Raw genomic sequence first — 24,980 nt, 5'->3', positions numbered from 1 at the left:
AATGAACATCGTTGTGCTAGTGGATTAGTATATCCTTGTTTCTGGACCAGTGGGTAAATGCCAAGTAGTGGAATTGCTGGGTCATAGGGGAGCTCTATGCTTAGTCTTTTGAGGAACAGCCATACTACTTTCCATAGTGGCAGGCCTTAGTAATTCTTTAGAGAAATTATACGGTGAAATGACTATGTTCGAAAACTCTTTAGAGAAACTATATCAGTGAAATGATACACATTTCATCCTATTGAAAATGATTAGAAAATAGTTTTTTGTGGGTAAAACTCATTAAAGACATATTTTATATAGTAAAATAAAACCAAAAATAATGGAAGGAATTAGAGACTTTAATTTTTAAATAGTATTATATTTTTCTTTTGTTTATAGATGATATCCTAGTTTGGGTTACTGATTACAGACAAATGTTTTCATCGTCTGTATATGTTAAAATGCATCTCACAGATGGAGATAGGAGGAAGAGAATGGGAGAGAATGAGGAAACAGATAACACTGTACAAAAGGAAGTGTACACACACACACACACACACACGTAAATATTTAAAACAGAATTGCTGTTTGATTTGGAGACGGTGAGAGATTAACTTTAAACCGTATGTAACTCTTAATAGGAAAAGTACAAATTCCTTTTATAAGCAACCTACACTACTTATGCTTTTCTGTTTATGGAGAGCAATCTCTTTCTTTGTTGTTCTTAGAGTTAGTATTACCACTATGTCAGAGATTCATTCCTAAAACTTCAACTCTACCAATTGTCCCAGATCCTCTTCCTTCCCAAGTAAGTAATCATAAAAGTCAGAACAGTTCCTTTCATTAAAAAAAAGGAAAATAAACATCCTTGAATTACAAGGATACTTTAGGTTGGTTCAAAGAAGTGCAATAAGGAAACAAATGACATTTAAAACGTATTTAGTATTCTTTCATTACCAAATGACATTTAGTGAGAATTTTTTCCTCAAATACAATTCTCCTAAATAACTAACCATCATAATTTGTATTTTAATTATGCATCAGTAAATTCTATGATAAGCTACACTTTTAAGGTCATTGTCAAGGGTCACTGAAAGTATAAAGACCTCTTTTTATAACCTTTTTGCTCTTTGCTTTAATATTTACATATGTCATACTACCTTGTTTATGTTCTATGCCGGGAATTATCTTACAAATAAATATCAGAACATTTTTACAGAAACTTAAAGTATTTGGACTAAACTTATTTGGTTCTCATTAGAAGGGAGAGCAACCAAACTTGGAGAAAATCGAGACCACAGATAAACCAATCAGAAAACTCCATAAGACGTTCCCAAGAGATGAGTATTGCCATTGTCAGGCTGCTTCCTTGCAAGCTTTAAACCTGAAACACAGTTTTGTTATGTATTTTTTTTGTTTTGATTTACTCTAGTTGATAAATGGAATGCATTCACCACGATCTGAAAATGCCACTATGTAATACCAGAAATACGAAGCTTGATGGTACCCACCTATTCCTGTTGCTGGAAATCCAATCTGAAATGAGAGTGGATGCTTGCTGGTGACAGTGCTTGTTGCCAAAACTGCAGGCCAGCATGATCACTTCCCTGCGAAGCTCTCTAGGTAGCATCAGAGGAAGATAGTATTAAAAAAAAAACTAATATTAACATTTGGAGAGAATTGCAGGGTAGTTAGTTCATTGTGTGATTGAATAGATAAGCAAATTATGACACCAAACTAGAAATACTATTCTTCTGGGTAAAGACAATTAAGTAGATTGGAAATCACACATCCAAATTCTTCTCAGGAGAGAATTCTCCACCAAGGGGCACACGTTCTGATCTCAATATCACAATAAAAGATCCCCAAAGAAAATGCAGGAAGGACATATCCACTTTTGTTCTCTCACTCTTGGGCAATGGAAGCCTTAATACTCAGAGACAGTTTTTACAGGAAAGTGAAATGCAAAATGAAGAATGAAAGAAAGGGACTCTCCTGCTGTTATAGTCACAGTGCTGCTGGAAATGTGTTACTGTACAGCTCTGGGGAAGAAAAGAGTGTAAGAAAATAAGACAGTACTCATGTTGGTAGGATGCTTGAACAAGGGATCCATTAAAATTATTTTTTGGCCATCCAAGCTTGATGTATGTGGTTGCAACTTGTTTTAATATGTATTCCTAAATGGAGAATAAAAAAAAGAAAGATAATACCAGTTTCAAATTTTTCTATGAAGGCAATTAATATTCTACAAATTTCACTATCATTATAATGGTTCGATATATCTACTTTTAACTAGTCATAAATCATAGAAAAATGCTCTATTCTAATTTATTCAGTACAGTTCTTTCATCATAGAAAATAAGCACAAAATACTCATGTCAAAATGATAGTAAACTGCTCTTTTCTTTCTCCTGAATGACTGTGTAATTTGCAATAATAATTACGTTAGGTAACAGTTTTTACTAGAAAAATAAGGGAAACCGATACTTACACCCATGCATATGCCCATACAAATGTATATAGGTACACTTTAGGAAAATAGGCATCTGATATTGATTTACTTTTGTTAATAGAACTATTTAAAGCAAGGCTGTTATACTGGCCCAGTCAATAGACCAGCATTGTTGAAGTTAAGATAACCAGAAAATCTCCATGTAATGCTATGTTATTGCAAAGTCAAAAATATATTCAAATTATTTATTTAAACATCAATACCAATGGAAGATATGGTCTCCCTCACTTGAATTGTCAAAGGAAACAAAGCACTGAAATTAGAACAGAAGCAGTTCTTCACTTTTACCAAATATGAGGTATCTGACACTATTCAAAAGTACCAATATATATAAAAAGTGTATTTTGCTTTCACAAACATTTCACATTACAGCTTTTCTGTTATGGAGAAAGAGAATTCTAAATGGTTCTCTCATAGACAAAATAATTACAGTATAACAGTAATGACCTCAATTGTTACATGCTTGTTGGATGAATTTAGACTAAACTAATGATAATAAGCAGTACAGCCAAGATTATTCTCATTTACAAAAAAAAAAGATATAGTGTTATCTGCCTGTAGGCTTAGGATAAGTAACGAATTAAGCAACTGTCATGACCATCCCGTAGGATAGATGACTAAGAAAGGATATGGAGTCTTGGAAATGCAGTTTTCAATGATGTTTGAACACATACACTAATTAGTATAAAATAATGTTATGAAACACATCCCAGCTTCTTACTGGGGAAAAGAAAATAGTGTATGAAAATGCACAGTGATAAGACTTTCAGGAATTAAGAGGCCATTAGGAGTACTTAATCCTAATATTCAAAACAATTATTAAATAAGGTTAAGGAGTATGTGCAGAGCAGTTTTGAGTTGTTAGGCTTTGAAAATAGAAAAATCTGGTCAGGTAATAGTTTGGGATCTTTGTCATGGCTTGACGTCTGTTTGGATTATCTATTGTTTGCTCTCCTGTTTCCCCTTGGACCCAATTATGAATGGGTTTTTGGTTCAATGTTGATCTCATCCTTGTTAATTAAGGAAGTGAATCGGACTCACCATGCCCTTCTGGATAAAAAAATAACAACTAGGAATTTTTACTGAACCTGTCTATATTCTGTTAAGATCTTTGGGATCACTCTACCCAAGTTAAAGTCCTTTGTGAACACCAAGCCCTTTAACTCTTGGAAAGTACATTTGAACTTTACGGATTTGTCATGTATATTTCATCTTAAATTCTGAAGCATTTAAGCTTAATTGACACTTGCAGGCTGGAACAAAAGGCAGCTTCTATTAAATTTCTTCCTCAGATAAGGGTCATTGGTGCTATACTGAAAATCAGGACAAAAAAGACAACACAAACTAGCAGAAGGAATTTATAAAATAACTCAGGATTGGTAGCATATAATTGATTAAGAAAAAATATTTTATCTTCTTAAATGAGAGAGATGAAATAAATGATGTATTTTTTTACATTGAAGATATTGTAGTTCTCCATGCGGTCCAATAATTTGTCTAGAGGATAAAGAGCTCGGCTGGCAGCATGCCAGGGAAGAAAATCCTTCTCCTCAGACAGGTATCTGATAAGCTCCAGGGGAATATTCTGTGGCAAATAGCCAGCCCTGCACAGTCACAAGAAAGTGAATGTTAATTACGTGCAGAAAGTTCACCATGATGCAAAACTGGAGATTTTACTTATGCAAATAACCTTGCAGAAAGCAAGATTCATCACAATACAAAAAAAGCAGACTCAGTGCCATAAAAATAAAATTACCCACTTTTAAAATACAGTCCTACTTACAGTGCTAATACCCCTTCATGCATACAGAGTTAAAGTTAAAACTTTGAATGAATTCAAAACATCAGCCTGCATGGATTAAATAAAAAAGGAAAGAATGATGGAAGCTGAGCAAAAATAATCCTGAGTGTTATCTTGACAGAAGCTCTTCTAAAGAAGCTCATATGAGGACACAAGAAGCAGATGCCATCTTTGAAACAGAGATGAAGCCCAGTCTTTACCTTGGACTAAAACCCCAGGTGAGAGAGAGAGAGAGAGAGAGAGAGGGAGAGGGAGAGGGAGAGGGAGAGGGAAAGAGGGAGAGAGAGAGGACGAGAACATATTCTATATGTCATTGATGGATCCATGTAAAATGTTGAGTTAGAGTAATGTGACAAGACAAAGACAATCATCAGTAATTACAGACTTTTACCTAGGAGGTGGGAAATATAAAAGCCAGCCCATGGGACCATGTCCCTTCACAGCATCATCAGGTTATATACAGTCCTTCTGTTTGTGCATGGTCGAAGGAAGGTGAGGAGCAAGCAGAGTGTATTCTCATCCTCATTTTTAATGTTTCTCAGATTATTTAGTTCTTACTAAACATGCTTATAATTAGTTTACAGTTAATGTTTCTGAGGCTCATAATAAAAACCAACTCTGATTATTCTACTTCAGTTTTCTTTAAATGAATGACACATTCATAGGCCACTCTAAAGATGGTGATTCAACCATTCAATTAGTGCAAGCATTGTTACTCTCTGACATAAAGCAGACTGGAGTGATAATGCCACATTTTCCGTAATAGCTTGGAACATGAGGCTAGTGTAAAGACTATCAAGGTTGGTACCATTTCTGCTGCTCAATGTCTATTTTATACAAACTTGTAGATATAGAATGATATTAGGCTACAACTTTGAGAAAGTAAGCAACTTTATCTCTTAGGTAGTACAGTTAGATTTTGTTACCATAGGAAATTACCTAATGCAAAAGGATGTAATTTTTAAAAATAAAACAGTGAGGGGCTGGGAGTTTGGCCTAGTGGTAGAGTGCTTGCCTAGCATGCACAAGGACCCGGGTTCGATTCCTTGGTACCACATGCATAGAAAAAAGCTGGAAGTGGTACTGAGGCTCAAGTGGTAGAGCTCTAACCTTGAGAAAGTCCAAGGACAGTGCTCAGGCCCTGAGCGCAAGCCCAGGACTGGCGAAAAATAAATAAATAAATATATAAATATATAAAACAGTGACTTGGTTGCCTTACAAGAAACAGAATGTCCAAGATTTCAGATTTTGTAATTGTGCTCCAGATCATGTCATTCTAAATATTAATTAGCATTTATTTATCTTCTCTTTTCACATGCCATGAAGGATGTAATTTTAGGTTTGAGGATTTTTTAGAAACCATTACTATTTTGTGGACAAAATAGACATGGTGATGATTCTTTTCTTTTTTCCCATATATTTTTATTGTAATTAATTGAAGGGTTAAATTATATTTGCCAGATAGAAGATGCATTAATTCACACACATTATACCCTTTCTCATGTCTTGGTACCCATTTCCCTCCCCCCACCCCCACCTCTCATCTTGTTTTCCCCCTTCCCTATCCAATTTCAAAAAGCCAAATACAAATATATCCAATATATCAGATAACAAAGTGAGATATTGTAACAATATGAGATAACCAAGGGACAGCAAAAGAGATGAGAGATAACATAGTACATTAAGGACAACAATCACTCATTATATGGCTTTTGTTTCTATATCCTAGAGGTCCTTTCATTTAGCGTCATACTATATGGCCTTATGTATCTAGGTTTTGCTCTATTGCAAATCTCTGCCAGGAGAGCCCAAATGGGACTGCATTAAACTGCAGAGCTTTTGTATGACAAAGGACATAGCCAGTAATTTAATTAGGAAGCCTACAGAATGGGAGAAGATCTTCACTAACCATACAACAGACAAAGGCCTCATATCTAAAATATATCCACAGCTAAAAAAAATTGATTCATTTCTTTTGTAAACTATTTAATTATTCACGATTTGTAAATCTTACAGGAATTTGAAAATTACTTCTGTTCTATGTTCACAGAGGCTTAGATATGATCACCTACATCAACTGAAACATATTCCATTTTATTTCACTTCTATAAGTGGATAGATACCATTATTTAATGACATGCTGTGTGAGCATTATGAACATTATTTAATGACATGCTGTGTGAGCGTTATGATCGTTTACATAAATAACAGCAAATAATGTTCTGGGAAGACGAACCTAAAAGAGCCTGAGTCTAATGCTACCACTGGTATGTGTGGTACAACTAGGTAATAATTCATTTCTCAAGCCCTCCCATTCCTTGCCTATAAAATGCAAAGGCTTATTTCCATATCTTGGAGTTCATTTCTATTAGCATCATTTTATATTGAGCTATTGTGATCTTCTGCTAGAACTATCCTTGCCATAAACTAATTATTACAAATGAGAGAAACCATGAAACCTATGTTTCTTTGGGTCTGGCATATTTCACTTAATATAATTTTTCCAAGTCTTGCCTTAAAAAGGGTTGCCTTAAAAAGGGTTGTTGTCATTCTTTCTGATGGAAGCACAGAATTCTGCAATGAACCCGAAATACATAAAAAAGATCTTTGGATTTTTTGTTTTTAATGTACTATGCTATTTCTTTTTCTTTCTTTTTCTTCCTCTTCTTTTTTTGTGGATCACGGGGCTTGAACTCTGGGCCTGGGTGTTGTCCCTGAGCCCTTTAGCTCAAGGCTACCTCGCTACCCCTGAGCCACAGGACCACTTCCCATTTTCTAGTGATTAATTGGAGATAAGAGTCTCAGTTCCTTTTGTGTCTGGGCTGCCTTTGAACTGTGATCCTCAGATCTCAGCCTCCTGATTAGCTAGGACTCCAGGCATGAGCCACCAGTGCACAGCTTGATCACTGATTTTCTAACTCTCTCACAAAGCTCCATCAAGCTGTTGACAGCCACCACCTTTTGCTCTACTTCCATGAGGTCAAATTCTCAGTCTTTCAGGTTTAGACTTGTTAATATGACCAAAATCTAATCAATGGATGTGCATCAGTGGCAGGGATAATGAATTTGAAGACGAAAACAAAATCCAAATTATTTTTGGATCCCTGTACCACTCTGTGGCCAAGCCAGTTCTACCTATTCAGGAACTATCTGTCATTGTACTTGAGCTACAAACATGTTTGGGTCTATTTTTTTTAAAGCAGTTAACCTTCTCTAATGCAGTTTCACACAGAATAAAAAACAGATTACACCCAAATTGCCCTCATTCCTGTTTGTTACCACCATATGTAAGTCATTATCTACTATATAATTCAATAGAATTGCATTTAAACTGACTAGATCAAAATATTTAGCTACACTTAATTGGCCAAGAAGGAGATCAGCTTCATTACAAAATTGAGAACTGTGAGATATAATGTTGGGGAATAGGTTACCTAGCCTAGCTGTGTGTTTGTGTAATTGGCTGGTAATGATATCTGTGATTACTACTATGGATAATGTCATCAATATAAGAAGTATTTAGATCCCCAACATTGGTTTAAACTAATCAGTCCATAGAGAACACATTCAGGGTCTGGTGTTAAAATGCAGTTTTCTCAGATCAGTATCATCCGAAAGAAATGATGCTTGTAACATGGGAAAAAGAGCAAGTTCAAAGAATGTGTAATCATAGTGTCTTATTGATGTGTTAGGAATAAGTGATATGTGAGATCTACATTCATGATTGTGTTGGGGGAGGCATAAGACACAATTTAGGAACTGAAGAAGAGACCATGAAAAGGAGAATCAAATAAGAACCATTAAAGGCATCAATCAGATTGTCCCTCTGTAGCTATACACACACCTTCCTTCCCTCCTCACCCCCACCCCACCCACCAATTTACTGGAGCTTGCAATACAATATATCTTTAACATATACAAGTCAATATTTTAATGAGAAAGGTATTAAAACCAGAAAGTATTAGCTGATTTTCTGCCTTAATTTTCACCTAAAATCCTCAGAACTGCTTATAAAAACTGATCTGAGGCTGTGAATTTTAACCCTAATCTATTAAAATGGGCAGCTTTTCTTTTTACTGTGAGTTTTATTTAAAGGCAATTGTTTCTTCACACCTTGAAATTTTTAGAGTGGAAAGCACAAACTTCAGACTTTTTAGACAACCGCACTCATCTTCATTAAATGAATATTCATTTAAAGCCAATAAATCGCCTACTACATATATCACAATCTATGCACAAGACACTAGATGTGTTCCTTAGGCAACAATTTTTTAAGCACTTGCTGAAATGCTCAATTAAAATTTTACTAGCTTGTGGTTTTTATTCTTTATTATTCATTATTAAGATAATACAGCACAACTTAGAATACCATAATCCTTGGAGTATCACAGAATTCAATGGAAAAGCCTTGAGAGAAGAATCTCTGCTCACCAATGTACATTTGCTCAGCTACTAAAAAAAAGAAGGTATAATCTATGTATGGTTGAACTACTCTGTGCAGAGATGAAAAAGAGAGTTCCTTATTTGTAGCCACATAGTTAAAAATATGAGAATTGTATTTGAGAAACTCCAACCACCCCTGCTGCTCAATATCTTTTCAATAGATAATAAACATAAAAACATGAGAATTGCAAAATATGCAGTTTTCATAGGCCCTTTCTTTCTTTCTCCTTCCCTTCCAAGAAATTATTACCAAACAGAAGTTAAACAGTTTCTAGGTTTCATCTTTATCTTAATACAGAACTTAGCACAAAGTAGGTACTCAATAAATATTTCTTAAGCTTAAATGATCGTGACAATGACCTTGCTTTAAAATAGTTCCACTTGCCCATTTCATTAAGACAGAAGCATAATTTAAGACTAATTACTTCAAACATCCAGGTGCTAGTGGATCACACCTATCATCTGAGCTACTCAGGAGAATAAGATCTAGAGGATCATAGTTGAAAGGCAGAAAAAAATCCATGTACTTCAATCTCCATTTAATCAGCCAAAATTCAGGGTGGTGACCTGGCTCAAATGGTAAGCACAAGCTGAGGCTGAGCAAGCAAACCAAATGAATGCAAGGACCTGAGTTCATACTCCAGTATTGTATTATTTTTTTTAAATACCAGCATATTGGCCTTTTGACTGATGCCTGGCACTATGTCATCTGGACTCATGTGTAGGTGTTGGCTTTGTTGTTGTTGTTGATAAATATGGCACACATAGAAGACCACTGCTCTCTAGCCACTAGTTTTGAAGAAGCCAGGATATGGAAAAATCAAATCCCTTTATAGCTATTTCACAGCTCTGTATCCTAGTTAGAAAATCACTCTCCCCAAAGCAAGCATGTTGTTTGCAATAGAGCTATAAATACATTTATGGAGGCTTTACAAACCTCTTTCTCCTGACCTGTAAATCGACACTGATGAACTGTGAGATTTCTACAATCATTTCTTTTTCTGTAAACATTACAGAATTAAAGGATTCAGAGTAACCATTCTACAACCTTTATAGTCTAATTCGTATCACCACAACTAGGCTTTCCTCTTTCCATCCCCTGTCCTCCTTATTTCCAAATCTTTCGCAAGAAATCAGCTGTCATCTTAAGACAGAGGGGACTGCGGGCATCAAATAATGTCAGAAGCAAGTTTGCACTAGGCCAGTAAATGAAAGACGTAATAACTGACAAGTATTTGTCACAAAGAAAAAGAGACCATATTTTTATGGTCAATTTGGCAATTTCTAGAAAATCATGGATTTAACTATTTTATACTACCATATGTTAAGGACTACTATATACCACTTATGATGATATAGGACAATGATGGTTTAAGTTTGCTTCTATTACTAATGAAGGAGGGGGTGACAGTGTTCAAAGAAGAAATGTATTATGCAATTGAATCTACCCCCTCTGTACATCACCTTCACAATAAAATTTATTAAAAAATAAGAGCAGTAGTACAAAGCTTCTGGATCAGTACTAATATGCTCATTTGTTGGATGTGAAAGCTAAATGTTTTAGAAAGATAATCACTCTTCCAGGTTCATAGCTAACAAGTGGTATCAACAGGGTAAAGTAAGGCTGAAGCAAAACCTAGTGGTTCTATCACATAAGGCTCCTCATTCTGATTACTCTGAAAGCCTGCTGGGATGGCTTCTGCCTGCAGTCTCAGGCACTCAGGAGACATCAGAAGGCTCATTGTTGGAAAACAGTGTAGGTAAGAAGTTGGCAAAAAGCCTACCTTAATCAATAACATGGACATGGCAGTTTGTGCCTGTGGTCCAAGGCAGTCCTTAGACAAAATGGCGAGATACTACCTGAGAAAAAGCCAAAGGGAAAAAGGATGGGAATTGTGCTTTAAGTAGAAAGTTCCTATCTAGAAAGTATGAAGCCTGAGTTCCATATATACATATACTGCATATATGTATGCATTTGATTATATGTGAGTGTGTGTGTGTGTGTGTGTGTGTGTGTGTGTGTGTGTGTGTGTGTACAACAGCTGGCATGAAGGGACAGCAGGTCGGATGAGAAATCTGGAAAGAAAAATTTAAATAAGGTGGCCTGGGATGGCTTCAGCTACATGAAATAAAACAATAGAACTATCAACTCTGTGGAAGGAGAATTCTGAGAAAACAGAAAGTTCAAATGCTCTGAAACAACAAACATATGTAGGACATTGGACAAATAACAGAGGTCTTTATGGTAGGCAGTGCTGTCATGAAGGACTAAATAGGGCCTTCAAATTGTTTCCCTTTTCTTTACCAGACAATATATTCAATATTGAAGGCAAGGCAATATTTGTGACAGAGAAGAGGCTGTGTAAGGGAAGAGGGCTTTTATATTGATTTTTCAAATGCCATATATTTACAATCATAAATAGTAAAAGAATCTTCTCTGCTTTGTCTTCTTACTTGCATGATAAATGATTAATTATAATGAGTTAAGCTGAAATAGAGAGAGTCAGAGAGAGAGAGAGAGAGAGAGAGAGAGGGAGGGAGGGGAGGGAGAAAGGAAGAGAAGGATGCCACAGTTTAAATTATCCTTCCCTATACTGTAGTACCAAGAAATGTCTTGGTTTTGTTTTGTTTTTATTTTTTCACACTTTCCCAATTACATGGTCCTTTCTATGCCCAACTTCATTTACAGTGAGAGAGCATCAAATGTGGGAGCTTTTGTAGAAGATAAAGGTGTTTTATATGTTCAGAGGAAGTTGAATGGGAAATCCAAGGTAGACCATAAGTCACTTTCTAAATTATTAATCGGACTGTGATGGGTGTCTTCTGTATTCACTCTCTATTCTTCCTATCAATGGCTCTTCCTTTATTTAAATGTTTTGTTTCCTTTCCCGAAACAAAATGGTCTGCCTCTTTAATGAAACTTGAAATAACTGGGCTTGTAAAAGTCAGTTCTTTCCTGGCTTCTGGAGCAAGCTGTGTTTGGAAATGCAGCACAAGACTGAGGTGGCCAGAGCTCAGCTCAGTAGCTTCTGAAAGTCAGAAGCCTTTGCACCAACATGCAGCTCTTATCCACGAGCTTCCTGCCAAGGTTCCTTGTTTGCAGAGAGCTGTTCAGATCCACCAGCATGGCAGAACAGTCTCTCATGGCATACACAGCAGGATCCCAGACTGGCTGCAAGTGTGTTAGAAACACATCACCAGCTTCTTGAGGTGGGAAAGGATCTGATTTGACTTTTGCTTTAAAAGGTGATTCTACTTTCTGGCGATGCTCAGTTGTGGCATTACTCCATTGCCAACTCAAATATGCTACACCACCAAGATGGAAATGAAGTAAGACTTTAATTCTGATTCTCTTTCAATGTACACACTATGATCACAAGTAGAATATTTCAGTGAATGAAATGGATGTTAAGAAAAAAGAAAAAGAACAACGAAACATGATTCTCTGGATGTTCAACCGTATCTGAGATTTGTTAAAAGGTTTTTCTTTGTAGAGATATGAGAACATATATTCCTAAGTTTCATTTATTTATTATTAGATGTAGTATTAGATAAAAAAGAGAAGATCATTGATAAATTGTTGGGGTAATGAATGTATTTTAAAAGGACATATATATTTTATAGGCAGGAAGCTGTATGTTCCAGTTTGGGTTAATTAGCCAATTAGTATACAATTCATTACAGAAAATAAACTGAATTAACATAGGAAGATTATCTGCATGGCTTTAATTTCCATGGAAAGCACCATTCTTCAAGCTAGTATTAAATTCTGTTTATGCAGCAGTGAAGTTTCCTAATGATCTGAACAGCCACATGGGAGTAAAAAGAACAAAAATTCCGACAGGATTTTGTAGAGGTTAGGTTGCTGCTATCAAGATATCAAATAATTAACCTACGGGCCCATAAACCAGTGAAGCTTCTAGCTTCTTGTGTGTCTGCTTTTTAGAGAAATGTATGAATAACAGAAAACTAGAAAAGAGAAAGAACATCATGCAAAACAAATAACTTACAAAGAGCCAGGTGGGTCTCCTCTAGCTTAAACTTTACATCAAAAGTTTTGCTTTTCATAGAAATTTTTATCAGACTGAATATACAAGTTTATATGAACTATCATGATTCTCATACTGGTAAAATTCTTACCTCTGAATTGGTTCTAATAATGTTCTGTAAAGAAGTCTAATTCACTGTTATTGAGTATTTAGGCTATATACACACACATTTATAATATATTATGTAATACATGTTCAGATAAAAATTAACATATTTGTGCAGTTATTTTTTAATATTTTATATAAGTTTCTTTAGGTGAAATACCCAAATTGAAATGAACATAGTAAAATTTACAACATACAAAATTCTTAGTAAATCCCCGAGTAGGGGCTGGGAGTTTTGCCTAGTGGTAGGGTGCTTGCCTAGCATGCATGAAGACCCGGGTTTGATTCCTCGGTACCCCACATACATAGCAAAAAGCTGGAAGTGGTGCTGAGGCTCAAGTGGTAGAGTGCTGGCCTTGAGAAAGTCCAAGGACACTGCTCAAGCCCTGAGCCCAAGGCCAGGACTGGCAAAAAAAAAAAAAAAAAAAAAAAAAAAAAAAAAAGTAAATCCCCTAGTTTGCAGTCTTTGTCCAAGAGGTGTTTGATCAGTAACTTCAATGGCCAATATAGATTCAGCATTCTTCCAGCTCACGTGCCAGTGTATTACATGAATTATATTAGCCAATTCTCTATCATCACCATCCCCATTTTACAGAAAAACTTTCATTCTCCACAGTCCTATTGCAAATGAAGTGATACTAGTATTCAAATACTAAACACTCAGCCTTTACATGCCAAGTCACAAATCTTTTCACTTCATTCTGAAAAAGATTTTTTAACCTGTCAATAGTCCTATATTCCCATTACCCAAACAAGAAAAGAACCCAAGAAAGGAGAAATTAAGAAATGAAGCAAGAAAAAACCTTACAAGCCAAGAAATGTAATTAGACATATTAGAATGGTGTATGGTTTAGTTTATGGCCATGATTTTGGGTAATAAGATTGTATGGTTAATTGTAGACATAGCATTTAGCATTTGGATATTTTAGTAGTTTGATTCCAGTTGCTCATGCCATGTTGTTCATATCTGAACTGCATTCCTGACCTTCCTTTAGTATGTGGTCTAAACTCCCTAAATCAGAGAGGACTCTTGGCCCAGCTCAAAAAGACTGATTTCATGAAGCAGCAACATATCCACAATAACAACAACAACAACAACAACAACAGTAATATTTAGAAACACTACCGATTCAGGGGCCAGGAATATGGCCTCGTGGTAGAATGCTTGCCTAGTACGCACAAAGCCCTGAGTTCAATTTCTTAATACCACATACACAGGAAAATCCGGAAGTAGTTCTGTGGCTCAAGTGGTATAGTTCTAGCTTTGAGAAAGCTCAAGAACAATGCTCAGGCCCTGAGTTCAAAGAGAAAATTTAAGAGAAGGAAGTATCTATGGGTTTTATAGTCAGATTATAATAGAAATTAAAGAATACTCACAACCTAAGTGTTTTATAAGGGAAATTTTGGACATAATTTTACTGCACACACATGAGCTTGGAAAGAGATCCAAAGGTAGACTACCTCAATTAAAAATTTCAGAAGGAACTCTCAAAACCAAGTATAGACTTAAGGGATTTATAGATATATCATTGCATTATATTTCCTTAATTTTCTAAATAAATAGCTGAGATTGAAATTATAAGCAGATAAAGAGAATCATTTTTTAAAAAATGATAAAATTATCTGATAATGTATGTTTAAAAAGAAATGCATTTTCATTTGAAGTCCCAAAAGGAGGGATGTTAGAACAATCAAATGAGGTAAGGGAACTCAATCAAATTAAATTTTGTGATAACATAGCACATTAAGGACAGCAATCATTCATTATATGGCTTTTGTTTCAATATCTGAGAGGTCCATTCAATTAGCTTCATACTATATGGCCTTATGTATAAAGGTTTTGCTCTATTGCAAATCTCTGCTAGTAGAGCCCAAGGATTCTACTAGTTATAATGTTATCTCTCATCTCTTTTGCTGTTCCTTGGTTATCTCATATTGTCACAATATCTCACTTTGTTATCTGATATATTGGATACATTTGTATTTGGGTACTTGAAATTGGACAGGGAAGGGAGGAAAACCAAGAGGGGGGGTGGGGGGAGGGTAATGGGGACCAAGACATGTGAAAGGGTATCAATGTATGTGAATTAATGCACCTTCTATCTGACAAATATCATGTAACCCTTTTATTAATTACAATAAAAATATTTTTAAAAAAGAAAAAAAATAAATTCTGGCAATAAAAAAATAAATTTTGACTCAGTCATTTTTACAAACATTTAGTGGAATTATTTAAATAAGTTCTTTTGCTGTCTGGATTTTGCTTCAAAGAAACATGAAAATCTGAATGGGGAGCTGCTCAAAAGAAAGCTAATCGTGAATAAATAATAGTTGAAACTTGGTGATGGATCAGGAGATGCATTACATTCTTTTTTCAATTTGTATCTATAATCAGAAATTTTCATACCAAATAATTAATAAACAAATCAAGGATACGGTATTAAAGTCTCCATGTCTCTAGTATATATTATAGAGCATTTTCGATGTATGCACTTAAAAATACTTGTTAAATAATACATTCATGCAAGGAAACTTTTCACTTTGTGATTTAATTCTATATCAAATGGGGGAAATGCTGCTGATTGCTCAGAGTCATTCTGTGAATTAAACATAAAAAAGAAAGAAATGAAGAACAGGATGCAAACAATATCGTGCCTCACAAATATGGACAGCCTGAAGACTAAAGGCCCCAAACTAGATCTTAGCTACCATAGGCTCCACATCTGTATGCTGACCTTGATTTGTTCCTTCCATCAAGCTCCTAAAACTCATGTACAGATCCCAGCACATTCATTTTCTCCTTAGGGACAAAGTACCAAATGGTAGTGTAATTGCCAAGGGAAAATTATTACTCTGTTCTGAATTATTTCTGTCATAAATCCAAAACCAGTCAAACAGGTGCTGTCACAAAAAACGACAGGGTTGCTGTACAGTGATGAGAATCACATATACAAGTGCCTCATAAATCCATGAGTACTGCAACCCTCCAAAGTCATTCTGAATCATGTGTTTAAATCAGGAGGGGAAGCCAGACTGGCAGTGTGTTGGCCAACACTGTGGAAACAATGAAAGTGAGGTGATTTACTCAGCCATCAGTTAGACAAATATTCTATCATCTGTCGCATGTAGATTTTATACCTCGTGAGAAAGCGTTTGGCCTTAATACTTTCCTATCATATCAAAGAGAAAAAGTAAAGATTGTTTTTCATTTAGTAACGATAACACATAACCATCCTCATTTCCCTTAAACTCAATCATAGCTGCTATTGGAGATATTAAAGCACATTAGAGAAGCAATCTCGAGCAACAGTGAATGACAGGAAAGGGACAGAGCAGGGCACACCTTCTAGGTGTGCCATCATTTCTTCCTCTAATCTTAGTTGAATAGTCTCCGGTCTTGGAGAAATGAAATCGCTAACCTAATTCTTTATGACTTAAAGTGATATTTTTCTGTCTCTCAGAATATTGTGCTCCATACCAAATTAGAGTTAAAAGCTACCCAATGCCATTGGAAATAAAAATGTGGAAAGTAAAAGTATTTTTATTACCGATGAGATAGAAAAAGGACTTCAAGTATATAATTTGCTGTATATGAAAAAGATTTGTATCTTGAATAAGACAGCTGTGTCCACTCAAAATCACCTTCGAGGAGGCACAGATGCTAGTATTTTATTCTCCTTCAAAGGGTGCTAAATGATAACCTAATGAAATAAAGGATATATGTATAGATATACAGGTATAAGTATGTAAGTATTGAAATGATATTGGAAATTTGTTTTGTAAGTATAACTGATTTGATATGAGAAAAAATTTCAATTATTAGAATAAAAACACATTGAAACCAATTTGGAATCAACTAACACCTCTTTATCGTTATTATATCATTACATTATCATTATTTCATTCTTTGGAACAATAGCTTATAGACAATTTACAAAAAGCTCTTGAGGTAGAGGTTAAGAATGAAATAACTTTTTTTCTGATACTGTCTCTTTAACCTCTCAATTTTAGCTCCAAGCTCCAATACTACAAAATTCAAGAAACATTAGGTAGAGATATTAAATTAATTCTAATCTCCCAGCTCAGAAACATAAAATCTTAACTTTACCTTTACAATAATGTTGATAATGTTGAAATAAAACTTGGCAAAGTAATGATGATGTTCTAACTCTTTAATGAAGATTAACAACTAGAGGATATTAATGGTATAGATTTACTCTACTCTAACAATGATACTCATTAATTTTAATAATAATCCCACAATTGAGTCCTTTTTTATTGCTGGAAAATTTATCCCTCATTACCACTTATGTGAAGCAATTTTCTATCACAAAATAACAACAAGGTACTAGTTAATTTCAGGATAAAGATATTGTTCCAAAATATAAGTATAGAATTTTACATCATAACAGTTTACAAATATATTTTCTTAGTTTTCACCAATTAGCTCAACAATATTATTCATAGGTGTTAACTGACATAACAGAAAGTTCTATGGAAAAAGAACTACTTCTGTAAGAAAATTCTAGCATCTGAATAAATCATTGACATTGCTAATTCTATATTATTAAGATAATGATTTTCTATAATTTAATGTTTAGAGAGGAAGAAATGTAAGGTAAAAGATGATAAAGTGATAAAATATATTAAAAGTACTGTTTTAGATGAAAGGAACCAAAAATCTGACATATTACTTGGGATTAAAATACTCATCAAAAAACTTACACTTAGCATGCGTATTCATTCTAAAGGAATTGTATCTCCATTAAGCAAAAGATCTTTGAAGAGTTTTTTCCTCCCTTGGAATGTATCTGTAATTTAATTTATATTTCCCAGGTCCTTGCAAAGAAAGATGAATATAGCATCACACTATATTTTACACCAACACTTTGAACTTTCTCAGCTTATATCTGTTGAATTATTTCTAAAATTTTCAAGTTTAAAATCTGGCTTGTGATTTGCAACCACAATTTCTTAACTCTGTTTTAATGCATAAATGGATTCAAGACTCATCAGTATCTTGTACTCAGGGGACAATATGGTTCTATGAAAAACTTTACCCATTAGATTCTTTTTGCTGATGGAAGTATCAGACAGCCTGATAAATTGCTTTGTTTAATCCATAAATCCCATGGTATGGACACCAGGACAAATGTCAGTGTTAAGTAAGATGTCAGTGTTAAGATTACTTTCCTCAAACACAGGTAATTTCCAATCAACATAACTTCATTTTGCCTTCATAATTCCATAATTCCTCCTAGGTCTACAAAATTTTGCTCTTTTCCAGTGCCATTTTTCTTACAAATACCCAATGAACAAACGCAGAAATGCATAATAACCTATTCCATATACCATGTTGCTGTATACTTTACATTGATTTTTTTTTGCCAGTCCTGGGCTTGAGCTCAGGGCCTGAGCACTGTCCTTGGACTTTCACAAGGCTAGAGCTCTACCACTTGAGCCTCAGCACCACTTCTGGCTTTTTTGTATGTATGTGGTACCGAGGAATTGAACCGGGGTCTTCATGCATGCTAGGCAAGCACTCTACCACTAGGCCAAACTCCCAGCCCTACATTGCTTTTTTCTATTTTATTTATCTTGATTCTCTCAAGATCATTCTTCACTTGTACCTATCAATCTGTGTGAAAATTTCCTTACTTCTAACATGGCTTATTTTGTTGCAATGTTTTTGTTGTTATCCTCTCTTTCTCTCTCTCTTTTTTAAACCATGTTTTCATGTCTCCTTTGCCTCAACAAAAGCCACAGTTCTTTTTTAATTCTCTTATATCACCTCAACAGGTACCTTTAAATGTTTTGCATGATGTTTCAATATTACTGCTGATAGAGTGATCCTTAATAAGGCTTGAGTGCTTTCCATAGCTTTCAGTCTAGATTGTGCTGAATTATCCCTCATACTTGAAAGGGACTGTTCCCTTGGAGTAGAAGTTGTTGCGGATGGATTTTGATGAAAGAGCAATTGTGGCAAATGGGTTGGATCAGAAGCCGTTTACATTTAGGATTGTTATTTCAGACCTGATTCTGATCAAATCAGTGGTTCCATCTGTTTGGGGCATATTTTTGCTCTATAGTCCCATTTTGGAATATGTTGGAGAGCTGTGCGATCACACTTCAACCCTGTCTACTGCGAGTTCTCATTGTGGTGATTTAGCTTTTAATTGTTTCTTCCAGCTGTCTCAATTAATGGTTGCCAAACCAACTACCATATACATATCTTCCCTAGCCCACCATTTCTGCCTTCTGCTTGCTGCAGAAGTGGGGAGCTTCCATGTCTTCTTCCTCCAGGCTTCTATTTCTTTCCTGCTCTTTCATGAGGAGCAGCATAATTCATTATAGCTCCAGAGTTCAATAGTCCAAGGAAGGCAGGCCATCAACAAAGTGTCTCCTATTTTTGAAAATTCCCGTGTTCCATGTTCCGTGTTCTGTAAATGTCTTCATCTACTCAAAATAAGCCTATGTTTTGATACATAATCCATCATAATTGTTATTTGCTTTTGTGATTTAAGTTTTGCCGGTCTCTAATTGCATACACACAGACTTTTCATCTCCAATTTCATTTTCTGCTCTTCCTTTATGGTTTTTCTTGCTCATTTGTTTGTTTTGGTCATTGTTGGCAGTTGAGTTTGGGAAAGCAGAATAGTTTATTTTTCACCGAATACTCTTTTTTATTCCATCCTGAGGATACATCCAGACTCCTGCACTACTGCAAAACCAGGTGCCATGAAATTGACTTTTACCCCCACACAGTTACGCAAATGCAATGCAAATCTTTTCCACACTAATACATTAGATCACCTGCATGTGTGTGCATGCCCTATATCCTCTGTCTTGCTGTAATGGGTGGAATTCCAATTTGACCTAGGGATCAGTTGTGAAAGATAACAGCTCTTGGGCTCGAGGAGTGGTCCATGTGATAAAAAGTGCTTGCCTAGCAAATGTGAGGCTATGATTCCAAACCCTGGATCCACCAACAACAAACAGCAAGAACAACCCAGGGAGATAGAGGAGTTGAACTATAACTCAATGGTAAAGCCTAAGAGACTAGACCTCTTCAATTCCATCATTTCTTTCTTTGTCAAAATAATGTAGATCTGAGAATCATATTTCCATATGATAGTGAGAAGTAGTACTAGAATAGCCTGGAAAGTTCACAATACTACAACTTCTTTTTTAATGCAATCTCTTGAATTTGAATCTCATGGCTTTTAAAGAGCTCATTAAATGGTACAGAACTAATAATGTTCACACTGGAGTTGATTTTTGGAGTGTATGGAGACATGCTCTCAAGGATTTTTTTTAAAATACAGCTCTCTTCCAAAACAACCCCATGTCCCCCATTTCTGGGCAGAATGATCAGACTACATGGCTTACCCCCACCCAAAAAATACAGCACTGCTTTTGGTTCACTTTCCATATGTTCCTGGGGAGATAGGGAGCGTCCCTAAGAAGGCACAGGCAGATGTTGCTAGGCAAACCTGATCAGAAAGCCACTTTCAGAAGCAATCGAGATGACTTTGTTCTTCCCAATGGCTCTTGCATCTATTCTGCCCCTCCTCACAAAATGGCAAGCTTTCCTCCCATCCTCCCCTCATTAAAGTTGACCATCCTGTGAATTTAGAGGTTTGTAGATCTAGGAAGAGAGACTGCTTCCCTGAGAGATATGAAACTTCCATCTAGGATGCTGGTTTATATTCAAAATTTAGAATTGCAGAAGGTATCATTTGCATTCCCACCTGATTGATAAATATACAGAACACAAACCTATAAAAATTGAATTTCGGAAAGAAAATAAATAAATAATAGTCCTCTCTCCCTCTTCCATTTTAGTAAATACAATTTCTCTAGAACTTCCTAATATGAAGAGGCAATGTAGAGAAGGTGCTGATGGCTGATACTTGTAATGCCAGCTACTTGGGAGCTCAAGAGGAGGGCAAGAGGAAAAAGGTCATGGCAGCCTGGGAAAAAAGATTTTGAGACCCTTTCTCAACCAGTGTCTGGGTATAATATTTTTTACCCAATTTGCATGGGAGAATGAGATGAAGAGAACTGCAGTTCCAGGATAGAAGATGATGCTGATTTTTAACTGAATACACAAATAATAAAATGAAAATAAGCTTTATTAATTATCAAATACAAACCATTGTAGCCTACCTTTCTTCTCTCTCCTCTCCTTCCTTCCTTCCTTCCTTTCCTTCCTTCCTTCTTTCCTTCCTTTTCCAACATGTCATGTATAATACACAATTGTGAAGAGAGTCATGAAGTACATTTCACTTTGACCAATTCAAATACTTGGTAACTTTTGTGGTAAATGATATTCCTATGGATAGTATAATTTCTGATCATACTAAGGTTTAACCTCAGGATCATGCTTGCTTAGCTTTAACAATTTCTCAAGGTCTGGTTTGCTCTTTTTATTTCTGAGATAGGGAATCACTTTTTGACTTCTTATTTATCTCACTTTTCTCAGTAGCTGGGTGAGTTTCCACCCTGGCTTTCTTCTCCTCCTCCTCCTTCTCCTCCTCCTCCCCCCTCCTCCTCCCCCCTCTTTTTCTTCTTATCTGACTTTGCCTAGAGCCTTCTGATCTCTTCTCCTCAGTAGCTGGAATTACAAGTGTGAGCTGTTGGTGCCCATCTAAAATACTGTATTTTATGAAGATAAGGATTGGCTAGATGATTGTGGCTCAAACCTGTAATCCTAGCTACTCAAGAAACTGAGATAAACTTGTAATCCTAGCTACTCAAGAAACTGAGATCTGAGGATTGTGGTTCAAAGCCAACCAGTGTTAAAAAAGAAAAAGTCTGTCTCCAACAAACTACTCAGAAAAAGGCCTAAGTGGTACAAATGGTAGATCCCCAGCCTTGAACATAAGGAGGCTCAGCGATACTGCCCAAGCTCTGAGTTCAAGCCCCAAGACGAACAAAAACTAAAATAAAAACAAAAAAGAATCACCAAAGTTGCCCTTTTTTCATTTATGAAAATGTTTAAGAAGAAACCAATAGTCAGCTACCTATGTGGCTTTAAAGAAGTTTCACTTAAATTTTCTATTTTTGCTAGTATGAAAACTTTCTATGATTTCTATTATATACATCTATACTTTTTCAATCAAAAGAAAGTGTATCTGACTAGTAACAAATACAAAAATCACTAACAGTTACAAGGAAAATGAAAGTCCTTCAATAGGATAAGACTTAATGGGGAGAGATGTGAAATCTAGCATGTCAGAGATCTCTCATAGAGTGAGTGAAGTGCCAACCTGAGACATTGGCTGTCCTCTGGAGTAAGCTTTTCTCTTTCCTACAGGGATAGCTCCTTCGTGATAGCACTCAGTAATAGGTGGCTTAAAACAGGATTGCTTAAAAGTGAATCTGGTTGGTAAGAGCAGCCCGATTAAATGACTTTTCACTTTAAATGGGAAAAAAATCTGGATACCTTCCACTAACTTTCTGGAAGTTTAAAATCTGAGCAGACTTCATCCAAAATTCAGAATACATTTTTTCACAATCCTAAGGAATTCTTTTTTCTATTTACTGAAATTCAACAAAGTACTATGAATTTCTTTCTTCTCTTGCTTTTTATGTTTCTTTCTTTCATATGCATCTGTTCTGCTTATTTTATTTTGGAATATCTCTGAGGAGTATCTGAAATGCCAGAGGCTGTGAAGTACCTAGTATCAATTACCAGCGAATGGTGGATGCAGCTGGCATTATATCATTGGCATGATGTCACTTGTTTCTGCTTGGTTGCTTTTTAAAGGTCATTCTTAACTCTCAGGTGCCACCCTTCCATGAAGCATTAAAACATTGTTCGTGTCCATTCCAAAGTATTCATTCTAACATTTATATTAAATGCATTTAATGCTAATTAAATATAAATTAGATATTATCCTATATTACACAATAGGGCAATTGTATTTCTATACCTTAAGGCAGTTGAAAATATTTCATAAAATGTTGTGAGCCAAACTAAAGCAATTTCATAATAGATTTCTCATAGAAACTAAATGTATGTATTTCTACTACATATTATCTAATACCAGATTTATTTTGTACATGAAGTTGTTTCCTGAAGGTTCCTTGTTCACAATATCTTGAAAAACTATTTAGTCTCCTTTTTCCATGTATCAGAGATACATATTTAATGTTCATGTGAAATGTTCATATTTTGATTATATGCTTTATTTTAAAAACATTATTCTAAGCTATAATGATATTTCTAATTAAAAAGAATGCAGAAGAATATGTAATACAAGAAGAAACATTAAGATAAAAACTGAGTCAACCAATATGTCAATATAAACATAGACCAAGACTAAATCCTAAATAATTTACTTACACCGAGTTGAAACTATGGTAAGAACTGGATACTAATGACTCTCACTTGCAATCCTAGCTATTCAGGAGGCTGAAATATGGAGGATTGAGGTTTGAAGCCAACCTAGACAAAACAGTTCTCAGCACTGTCTTGATAGCTAATCAACAAAATGCCAGACTAGAGATGTGGCTCAATTGTTAGAATACAAGTGTTAATTGGTTAATTGAAAGAGCAGAATCCAAATTTGAGCTGAAGGACCTGAGTTTAAGCTAGTACCAGCACTGAGAAAAAAAAGAACTTTTTGTCAAAAAAAAGAGAGAATTGGATGAACTCATTATTTTTTCTACCTGAATTCTACTGTCTAGAAAATTAGAATTGTTCTATTTTTTAATTACTAAGAAGAAAGTGAGAACTTCTCTAGAACTCTAGAACATAAATATCACATATAGTTACATGTCATATTTTTAATGTAAATAATAAGCATATTGCTCTGGTGATAAAAATATAATCAGTGTAGCTAGGTGCAGTGGCTCACACCTATAATTCTAGCTACTCAGGAGGCTGAGATATGAGGATCATGGTTTAAAGCCAGCCCAGGCACCAAAGAACATGAGACTCTTATCTCATTCCACTAGAAAATGAGAAGTAGAGCTGTGGCTGCAGGGGTAGGGTGGTAGTCTTGAGATGAAGAGCTCAAGGACAGTGCCCAGGCCCAGAGGTCTGGCAGACAATAGCCTTGAGCTGAAGAGCTCAAAGACAGTGCTCAGGCCCAGAGTTCAAGCCCCAAGACATACCTATATATATATGTATATATGTATATATATGCATATATATGCATATATTCCGTGAAATTAATCTTCCAAGATAATAGTTGAGAAGGTGACAGAAATCTTGATCTTTTGAGTCCTTTAGTTAGGGTTGGTTGAATTTCTGCTTTTATAAACTTTCATAATAGATTGGCACTCACACATGAAATGTAACCCTCCCCAAACTTTAGAAACTTCATCTGTAAATTGGAGATTAGGTTTCACTTTTAGACCAGGAGCTCCAGTCCCTGGAGCTATGGAATTGGCACCATGACTGAAGAAATATGGGAGGGAAATCTACAGTGTTCTGAACTGCAAACTAAAATGAGGCTTGAAAACCATCTAAACTGAAGAGTAAGTTGTCCACAAAGAGGGGAGAGGCAGAAGTAAAGCTACTGTGAAACAAGTCAAACATAGAGATTGCCGACTCTGTGAATTCATTTACTGTATGTAAAATTTGGAAGAAGGAGAAGCAAAATGGCAATTGGTTCAAATGAGGCCTAGTGAGAATGAGCCCAATTCCTTATTCACATGAATTACATGGTTTATTTGAAACCTCCAAGTACATTCTACCTGAGTCTCTTGTACCTGCTGATTCTCTATCTGAAATTCTTCATTCAGATGATTCCCTTGTTAATTTCTTTCAGATTGCTCCTCAAATAACAACCCAAAATGATGGCATCCCAGACCACTATACCTTACAGCATGCTCTGCCGCCTGTTCTCAAATACTCACATTTATCTTGTTTTAGTCATTTTCCTCTGAAAACTGCATACTTGACATATGTTTAGTTATTTGCTTCATAGCTTCCATAACTATGTTGTACACGTATAAACACGTATAAATGAACAAAGCTGCTCTATTGTTATAAAACAAGAAGATATTGCTGACTAAATGTGTATTATGTAGTTGTCATTTCTGAATTGTATTTATTCATGAGCATCAAAAATTA

General features: G+C 35.4%; 1 protein-coding gene across 1 annotated transcript in view; it reads right to left on the bottom strand.

The window, feature by feature from the left end:
- Trhde (thyrotropin releasing hormone degrading enzyme) overlaps window positions 1–24,980 on the bottom strand; it is a 346,217-nt gene that overhangs the window by 29,828 nt on the left and 291,409 nt on the right. The window contains exons 13-15 of the mRNA XM_090328261.1: window positions 3,951–4,098; window positions 2,062–2,159; window positions 1,494–1,601 (exon numbers count right to left, since the gene is read on the bottom strand). Of these exons, the coding sequence (XP_090184387.1) occupies window positions 1,494–1,601; window positions 2,062–2,159; window positions 3,951–4,098 (354 nt within the window). The remainder of the gene's footprint in view (window positions 1–1,493; window positions 1,602–2,061; window positions 2,160–3,950; window positions 4,099–24,980) is intronic.

This window comes from Megascapheus bottae, chromosome 2 (assembly GCF_031878675.1).
Source record: "Megascapheus bottae isolate mThoBot1 chromosome 2, mThoBot2.hap1, whole genome shotgun sequence".
NCBI lineage: Eukaryota > Metazoa > Chordata > Mammalia > Rodentia > Geomyidae > Megascapheus > Megascapheus bottae.
The sequence above is the reverse complement of the archived record's forward strand: the minus strand, read 5'-3'. Positions and strand labels throughout refer to the sequence as shown.